Source organism: Mus musculus, chromosome 2 (assembly GCF_000001635.26).
Source record: "Mus musculus strain C57BL/6J chromosome 2, GRCm38.p6 C57BL/6J".
Classification (NCBI taxonomy): Eukaryota; Metazoa; Chordata; class Mammalia; order Rodentia; family Muridae; genus Mus; species Mus musculus.
This window is the reverse complement of record NC_000068.7, coordinates 25,838,876-25,847,480: the sequence shown is the minus strand read 5'-3', so window position 1 is coordinate 25,847,480 and position 8,605 is coordinate 25,838,876. Positions and strand designations below refer to the sequence as shown.

The 8,605-nt window shown below is 54.7% G+C and overlaps 1 protein-coding gene across 3 annotated transcripts; it reads left to right on the top strand.

The window, feature by feature from the left end:
• Positions 1–232: 232 nt before the first annotated feature.
• Positions 233–4,486, top strand: Sohlh1 (spermatogenesis and oogenesis specific basic helix-loop-helix 1). Of its 3 annotated transcripts, NM_001001714.1 has the most exons (8): positions 233–350; positions 629–763; positions 1,125–1,272; positions 1,704–1,828; positions 2,086–2,219; positions 2,809–2,995; positions 3,481–3,557; positions 4,122–4,486. In NM_001001714.1, exons 1-8 carry the CDS (start codon positions 286–288, stop codon positions 4,322–4,324), a joined length of 1,074 nt encoding a protein of 357 aa, NP_001001714.1. In that variant the 5' UTR covers positions 233–285; the 3' UTR covers positions 4,325–4,486. The 3 variants fall into 3 exon arrangements, with proteins under 3 accessions (NP_001001714.1, XP_006497938.1, XP_006497939.1); XM_006497875.4 differs by lacking the exons at positions 233–350; positions 629–763; positions 1,125–1,272 and adding an exon at positions 842–1,066 and having other exon boundaries at positions 4,122–4,482; XM_006497876.3 differs by lacking the exons at positions 233–350; positions 629–763; positions 1,125–1,272; positions 1,704–1,828 and adding an exon at positions 1,874–1,978 and having other exon boundaries at positions 4,122–4,482.
• The last annotated feature ends 4,119 nt before the right edge of the window (positions 4,487–8,605 follow it).

Below are 8,605 nucleotides of genomic sequence, written 5' to 3'. Positions count from 1 at the left end.
TCACGTGGGCTGTGATCAGGTCACGTGGTCTGAAGGTCTGCACGTGAAGCAGGGAGTCAAACACGAGAAGGGGCGGGGCAAGCCCAGCACGAAGTGGGCAGGTGGGGCGGGGAGGCGGGGGGGGGGGGCGTGGAGTGAGACGCTTGCATAAGAGTGGGCACCCAGGTGCTGGTTGGATGCAGAGCTCCTGGGGTAGGCACAGTGTGGGTGAGAGGGCGGGCTGGTGGGCCTAGCTAAGGGCTATCTGCGGCTTCCGGCTTGTTGCTTCCCTCCAACTTCGTGCCAATGGCGTCCGGTGGCCACGAGCGGGCCAATGAGGATTACAGAGTCTCTGGCATTACGGGATGCAGGTAAAATTTGGGTTGACGGGCTCTGAGAGGGTCAGGTTCCAAGACCTTTGCCAAAGGGTGACTTACATCTTCACCTTACCTGGCACAGCCAGGCAGAGCTCCCATCTTGGCGTGGAGGAGGTGGGGGAGGGGTCGTGAGCTGGCCAGATGGTATTCCTGGATGACCCAGGCCGGCCTTCACTTCTTCCAGACATCTACCCCAAATGCCCTAGTTCTCCATGTGGGGCACTGGTGCCTTTTGTGAGGTTCATAAGTGGTCTTGGCTCTTTTCTCTGTAGCAAGACTCCTCAGCCTGAGACTCAGGACAGCTTGCAGACCTCATCACAAAGCTCAGCTCTCTGCACAGCTCCTGTGGCTGCTGCAAACTTGGGCCCCAGTCTTCGGAGAAACGTGGTCAGCGAGAGAGAACGCAGGTGCGGGCAACCTCGGGGTGGGCAGTATGCCAACGGGGTGGAGGAGTTTAGGTCTGTGGTTTAATGAGCTTGTATTCATCTGGACCAACCAGGATTAAAACCAGATTCCAAAGTAAGCTCAGCTTTGTGGAGTAGGCCGGTTGTTCCTACAATTTGACTTGGATTCACCCTTTCACATACCAGAACAGAGCTGCTGCTTCAGGGCTGGGCTGTGCCGTCAGCCCAGAGTTCTGGCGTGCCTCCTGGGTTCCAATGGGACAGGGCTGAACCCGCTGCTCAGGAGGCCTTGGAGGCTGCTCAGTGGTGGGTTCTTTTGCTATCTGGTGAGGGTAGGATTTTTGTTTTCCTTGTCTGGAAGCAGGAGGCGGATCTCGTTGAGCTGTGAGCACTTGCGGGCTCTACTGCCTCAGTTTGATGGCCGACGGGAGGACATGGCATCTGTCCTGGAGATGTCTGTGTACTTCCTCCAGCTTGCCCACAGCATGGACCCTAGCTGGGAGCAACTCTCTGTGAGTCGTAAGCAGGCGGGCCTTGTCAGGTGTCTGCTAGGGGATATCCTTGTTTAAGGGTGCCATGCCACTTGTCTTCTTGGGCTCCAGCCTTCAGCCCACTCTGCACCTCATGATACATTCAGACCATACCAGTTGGTATTCTCCTTAGGGGGCAAGTGTTGCCCGTATGTGATGCCAGTGTATGGGAGTTTCAGGGTCTCCATATGTCCATTTCTGGCCAAGAGCACTCACACTCAGACGTCTACCCTTTGAGCCTAAGACTACTGCTCTAGTCTCAGTCCCATGTACACTTGTGCGTGGGTGGATACAGCCTGACCCAAGAGCGGGAGGTTGGGGGTGGGTGTTTGAGGAGTGAAGCTTCAGTCCAGACACGTCTTTCCCTGTGTGACCCTGAGTTTCTGGCTAGTTTGTGTGTGTTTAACCTTCAGGTTCCTCAGCCTCCCCAGGAGATGTGGCACATGTGGCAGGGTGATGTTCTGCAGGTAACCCTGGCGAATCAGATTGCAGACAGCAAGCCAGACTCCGGTATAGCCAAACCATCTGCTGTGTCTCGGTTAGTCTCCCTGGGGCCATCTTTGCGCCCTGGGCTCTGAGCAGTAGCATTAGCTGTGTAATAGTGTCACACACCTGTGACATCACTGCTTGTGCTCAAATGCCTTTAGATGGTCCCTTGAGAGCCTGCTGTGACACAACATTACACAGGGTGCCCTTGTCAGCAGACTTGGGGCACTGGGAAGATAGGGGAGGGTTACTTGGTTCTTCTCCTGCTCTCTGGGGCTCTGAACTCCTCAATGTCTTATACTTTTTCAGGGTACAGGATCCCCCATGCTTTGGGATGCTGGATACAGACCAGAGCCAGGCTACTGAGAGAGAGTCAGAGCTGCTGGAGAGACCTTCCTCCTGCCCTGGTCATCGCCAGAGCGCGTTGTCATTCAGTGAGCCAGGTAACCTATGGCCCTGAAATGACCATCGCTGTGGCTGAAAGGGCTACCTCCCCCATGTCCAGAGTCTAGAACAGCTGACTGTCTCGCCTCTGCCTCTGCTGAAATCGGGGCAGTTGTGAGGCCTGCAGCTTTTCTAGCTGTTTTCTAGTGCACGGGGTCTTGTTCTCCAGTGCCAAGCCCTGGTCAGGAGGTACCAGTGAGTCACCAGGTGGGCTGCTTCTCATGCCAGTTTGCCCTTCTTGGATGTTAATGTCTCCCATCATTTATATTTGCCGTGTCTACAAGTCTCAGCTGGCCGGCAGGGGTTCTAAGCAGCCGCATACACAGGGGCTGGGGATAGTCAGCTGGTCCGAGGGAGGAAGGAGCTTGACCAAGCTCATAGGAGCAGTGCTGAGGGGACTCCTGACTGGAGCCCATGTGAGCAATCCAAGGCCTAGAGACTACTTTTCCAGGAACCTGCCCTGACACAGAGTTGGACATTGCCCTGCGTGGTCACCTGTTGTCAAGTACCTTTGGCTTTCATATGCACACACTGTAGGACAGTAGCTGGCCTAAGCCATGTGGGCTAACCTATCTTCTCCCTGTTAAGAGTCTTCCAGCTTGGGTCCTGGGCTCCCACCCTGGATCCCTCACTCATGGCAGCCAGCCACTCCCGAGGCAAGTGACATTGTTCCTGGTGGGTCACACCAGGTGGCATCCCTGGCCGGGGACCCTGAATCTTCCGGCATGCTGGCTGAGGAGGCCAACTTGGTCTTGGCATCTGTGCCTGATGCCAGGTGGGTGCTTCTGAGTATGTGTGTCACTGGCCTGCCTATGGCCTAGCACTAGTCTGTGCTTTTCTCCACTTCTGGAAGCTTCTGGTCCTGACTTCTACACCACACTGAGAGGAGGCCCAGGCAGCTGGCCCAAGCCAGACTCACCATGTGGCTTTCTGATATGTGTTCCTAAAACATTTTTGTCTCCTAATTGTCTTTTGTTTGGGCTGATGGTGAAATAATTTTGTGTTTGGGGAGCACACACCAGCTGGGATGTGGGAGGCAAAGGGAGGGATGAGGCTGTGGCTGGAGAAGCCAGCATAGATCTCTGTTCAGCAGAGCCCAATGGCTACGGCCTGTGCCCTTCGGCTGCCATTTCTACACTTGGTCCTGTTGGAGTCAGCCTCCGTGGACTCTGATGGACCTTTGCAGGATGGGGCTGTGTTTCTGTTGGTTTCTAGTGTCTAGGTGCACTTGTGGCGACTTGGGGATCTTTTCATCTCCAGGTACACCACAGGGGCAGGGTCCGATGTGGTGGATGGAGCACCCTTTCTGATGACCACCAATCCTGACTGGTGGTTGGGTGAGTGAGCCTAGGCTGCCTTTCCCCCACACCAGCCCTGGCTCTGGGGCCTGTGTCCAGCCAGCCAGGACCAGGAGACCGTATCCGATCTCAGCTTGCTCTCTGACCCAAGGTCCCCAAATCATCTCCCCGCATCTAGCTATGTTCAGGATGACAGACAGGGACAGAGGTAACGTCTGACCATATGCAATGACGTGAGCACATGATATGTGCAAATGGCTGTGTGAGTCCTGGGTGTTCTCAGTAAAGTTCCTAGGTCGGCACCAGGACAAGTCAGGTGTTCTGCGTCTCCTCAATCTTTAGGATCCGGTGTTGAGTGAACACCTCTGTGGTCCTGGCATGGAGAGCAGCATCTCCTGAGGCATGAGAGTAGGTCACCAGACTTGGCATCATCCTACCTCCCTGGGAGGAGAGAAATGGGGTTCACATTCTCTCACAGAGGGGCAACAGGCACCTAGAATGGACACTGTGCTAGCAGCATGGGAACCCCTACCATGCTGTGGCCAGTCTTTGGCCAGTGTCTGAGGTACATGTCTGCCTTACTGATGTTTCTTTTCCTTCCAGGGTCGGTGGAGGGCAGAGGAGGCCCAGCCCTTGCCAGGAGCAGCCCAGTGGATGGGGCAGAGCCAAGCTTCATCGGAGACCCTGAGCTTTGCTCCCAGGAGCTCCAGGCTGGTCCTGGAGAGCTGTGGGGTTTGGATTTTGGCAGCCCTGGCCTGGCCCTGAAGGATGAAGCGGACAGCATCTTCCCTGACTTTTTCCCCTGATAGCTGAGTCCCCCAGAGTTTAGTTTGCTGGGGAGCTGTCCTGTGCCTGGGTGTTGTATTTTGGGCTTGGTTTGCAGCTGAGGCCTAATTTGAGGGAGCCTGGCAGGGCTGTGAGTGGAGTTTGTATTAAAGAGGAAAGTGGTTTTTCTGGCAGAAACAAAATTTCCCTGGCTTTTGAGTAATTAATCCGATTCATTGGGCACATTGCCCCAACTCCATTCAGAGCACAGGCAGCTGCCTGGGTCTTTGAGCAGAGGTCCTCAGCTTGGTAGGATCCCTGAGTAACCTACTTCTGTGCCTTGTCCCAGTGCTTTCCTCCTCCTCCTTCCTGGGGTCAGGTGTTTGAGTTGGGTGGAGCCTTTCTGGGGACCCCAGTGTCCTCTCCCTCAGTTCAGCATGTCCTGAGGGAAGGTCTGGTCCCCTATTACTGCCAGTCACCCCTGTACTTGGCTGCACATGGGCTCTTGGGGACACTCTGCATCGAGCCCACACCCCTCCACACTGGGCTGCCATGGGCAGACTGACGATTGGTATTTGTCTTTCTCCTGTTCTCCTGGGCAAGCTGAGGGCTTGTCCTGCTGTCAACATCTGGAGACACTCCGGGTACCTGGGACTTCCCCCACCCCACCCCACCCCACCCCAGTCCCTGTTCTGGGGCCAGAGCAGCCCAGCCTGATTCATCCTTGAATCAAGAACCTTGAATGTGTGATCAGAGCTCCCATCAGGCTGCCCCCACATCCAGTGGAATGTTCCATTAATTCCCATGAGTCACTGCAGACAGCTCAGGAGCAGGTGGCGTGGGATTGTGAGCATTGACATCATCACACCACCCCAGGAGCTGAGAGAAGCACATGGTGGACCACGAGGGCCTGAGTGTTGGACACTGTGGTCCCAGGTGGGTGCTGAGCAGAGCTGTCCACCCCCATCCCCCAGGTCCTCGCCACCACCAACTCTTGTGGTTTACAGGGCTGAAGACCTTGTTCAGAGGAGGGGGTGGCCTCCAGATTCCTGGCTGCCAGTGTGCCAAACTCACACCAGATTCCTTGAGCACAGGAAGCGTAGCCTCACTTTGGTTGTCCGATGTTTGAGCTTATCCATCAATTCCAACTGCGTGGATTCATGTCTTCTAGAAGACTACCACGTCTGTGTGTGCATACTGTGGATGCTAAGGCAGGCAGGCAGGCATGTATGTGTGTTTGTGCACCCATATAGGTATGTATGCAGTGTGTCTGTGTGTATGCAGGCATGCATGTTAGGGTGTGTGCACATAGGCTACAGGAGGGTAGGTATTGAGGTCTTTGGAGGCAAACATCTATACCTACCCTGCTGTGTGACTGCTCCCCTGGCCTGGGACATGTCCCACAATTCACAGTTCACAACCTTAGTCTTGGCTTGCTGCTCCTTCTGGTTTTGTCCACCTAGAGGCAGGTCACGGAAGATTCAGGTCTTACCCTTCCAGGCTGATAGGCTGAATGTATTCAGCCATCGCTGGGGCTGCTTTCTCCCCTGGACCCCTTAAATCCTCGGGGTCTCTGCGGTCAGGTGTGGCCTCACCCATGGCACTTGAGAGTCAGGGAACTTACCTTGTTCACAGTCATGACTTAGGTCCTACAGGGATGGAAGGAATTCCCACACAGGAATGCCAGGAGGCAGGTGGTTTCTTCTTTCTGAGCCAGTGCTAAGAATGAACCCGAGGCCCAGCCTGGCTTGTGGACCAGAAGTAAGAGATCACAGATCCTGCCTGATCAGGTGATGGGAGACCACAGGGCTTGGGACAGCAGGGGCACAGCCCCCAGAGCCCTGGGATTGAGGTCAGCTTTCTCTCAGTAGTACTTCAATGCAAGAGAGTTGGGTACTTCGGACCCCACCCCTCATGGCGTAGGAAGGGCTGCCTGGCTCAGATGTGTGGCCATGGTGTCCACTCCTGTTAGGCTCTGTAGGTATGGATGTGGTTCCTTGTGTGGCCATACTTTGACCTCCCCCTCCCCCCCAAACTATTAGTCTGGATGACAGAGGTTGCCATAGATACTGTCTAGCTGGGTTTAGGAGACTATGAGTATCTCAGATACTCTTGCTGATGGTTGTGGGCCTCAGCCTGGGTGGTCTGCTCCAACACTACTCCATCATCCATTTCCTCCTGCAGAACCCTAGAATCTCTCACTTGGCTCCTCCCAGGCCCCAGAGTGTGGACCTGGCCACACCCCCTGAGAATCAGCCCCTCCCTCTGCACGATGGCCACTCTGCACGTTTAGCTGCTTGGGGGAAAGGTCCCACCTGCCTGAAAGCCGGGTTCTGGGGTGTTAATGGCCACATTTCATCCCTGCCACTATTATCTCCCAATGCTCTGCAACTACCGTACCCCCAAAGCTTGGGGACATGCAGTCTGGTGGCATGGAGGGCACATCGCAGTGCTGCCTTCTCTGTGGGGTTTCTCAGAGTGGTGTCTCGGGGTGGGAATCCCAGTGAGGTGGGAGGGGGCCTCACTAGCATCATAGTTTTCGGGGGGTCCAGGAATCATCCAGAGGCACTGTTCATGATCACCCTTTAGACCCCAAGTGAGGCACTCTCTGGGAACTTTCAGACTGCTGGATTCCTTTGGAATCCCCAATGAATTTGAGCAGCAGTGCCTATGTATGTGACTTCAGCCCAGCAATGATGACAGAGGCTTGGGGAGGGGCTAGGACTTCTCTGTCCATGGGCCTCAACTTGGGTTTGAAGATAGCCTGCATGCTTTGTAGGGGAAGCTGAGCCATGTGATGCACTCAAGAGTATTGGGTTCCTTCTGTGGGTTCTTTGTAGGCATGGGCTTCAAGGATGGTTGTGGGAAGGGGATTTCTGGCAGTTAGAAGTGTGCCTCATTCCACTCTAAACCTCTCCAGCAACTTCACACAGTTCTGTGAAACTATACAGTTCTGCTTTCATGAAGCCCACGTTCCCTTTGTGCATTCGTGCTAAATTCATATCTGGATCTCAGAAAGGAGGGATGGGAAAGAGCAGGGTTGCCTATGCTCCTGATACAACTGGGAGAGCCACACAGGAACAGACGTCTGAATTCTGGAAGCTCTGAATGTGTCCTTTGGCAGAGGAGTGAGGTTGTAGAGACGTGTGTACATTGTGGGACATGTGCATGGAGGGGTGTGTGTACAAGCATGTGCATGTCTCACAGGCACACATGGATATATGCATGTGCGTGTGCATGTGTGCATTCTGGACTATACTTCCATGTCCTCCCTTCTCTTGGCTGTCATATTGGGATGCAGGCATCTGAAACTGCAGATGGAGAAATGTAATTGCTGCATCCTGGTTCCAGGGTGCCAGTTGTCCCTGCCTTCAGGGGGTCATCCTCAGTGTCCTTACCTAGTGGTCCCCATGCTCTGCAGGTCCTCCCATGACTTTCAGCCAGCCAGATGTGACCCTGGGGTTGCTTGAAGAATGGTCTAGGGGCTGTGGCACTCACAGCGCTTCTCAGGTGACATTCCTGCCTGAAGGAGGTCCTCCAGAGGTTAGCAGTCACAGAGTCTCAGGGAATGACACTCCTGGCTGCAGTGTGGCTTCCAGGGTGGTAGCTCTCTGGATTCTTTCTGGTTTTCATAGATGTGGCAGTTAGGTGATGTGTCCAACCATCAGGAAGTTTGTGGGTGGGCCTCTTTTGAAGCTTTGACCTTCATGAGCTGGGCCCTCCACATCCCTGCCTGTTGCCCCTCTTGGCTCTTCCTGATAGGTGGCTCTGGTTTGGCTCTCCCTGCTGTGGGAGGCCAGCTCTAAGTGTGGACAGTGACATTGATGCTCTCAGCTGGCCTGGCCTTTTTCGTTCAGGACTTTTGGGTCAGGCCATGGAGCATGAATGACTGCAGTGTGGGAGGGAGGAGGTAGGACGTTATCCTGAGAGAGGCGATGGGCCCACCCAGAGCACTCCCCCTGCCAATGGCTGCACCTCAGAAGGCCCCTCCCCCAAGCTGACTAGCACGGAGGACGATGGTAACTAGCACCCTGGCATCTACCTAGAGGGGTTTCTACACCTCCAGCTCCCAAGAACAAAATCTTATGGCTGTTAGAGTCGACAGTCTGGCCCAGAACTAGCCAGCCAGCACCTTGTGGCTGGAGCAGAAATGGCATTGCCAGCTCTGTCCCAACGTCCCTGTCCTGAGAGCCCCAGTGTGCATGGACTTTGGGTTTGCATCACTCTACCTACCCTCATGCTTTGTGGAAATCACAGGGCAGGAGACAGAATCAGCAGTCAGGAGCTTTAAGGATGACAAACTTGGTTCTGCAGGTGGTCAG

What these genes read in the sequence shown, in the direction of transcription:
- Sohlh1 (NM_001001714.1), top strand. Translation starts at nt 286, where the DNA reads ATGGCGTCCGGTGGCCACGAGCGGGCCAATGAGGATTACAGAGTCTCT. An exon ending in TCTGGCATTACGGGATGCAG is followed by an intron (nt 351 to 628) that starts GTAAAATTTGGG and finishes TTTTCTCTGTAG; the next exon opens with CAAGACTCCTCAGCCTGAGA. An exon ending in CTAGCTGGGAGCAACTCTCT is followed by an intron (nt 1,273 to 1,703) that starts GTGAGTCGTAAG and finishes TTTAACCTTCAG; the next exon opens with GTTCCTCAGCCTCCCCAGGA.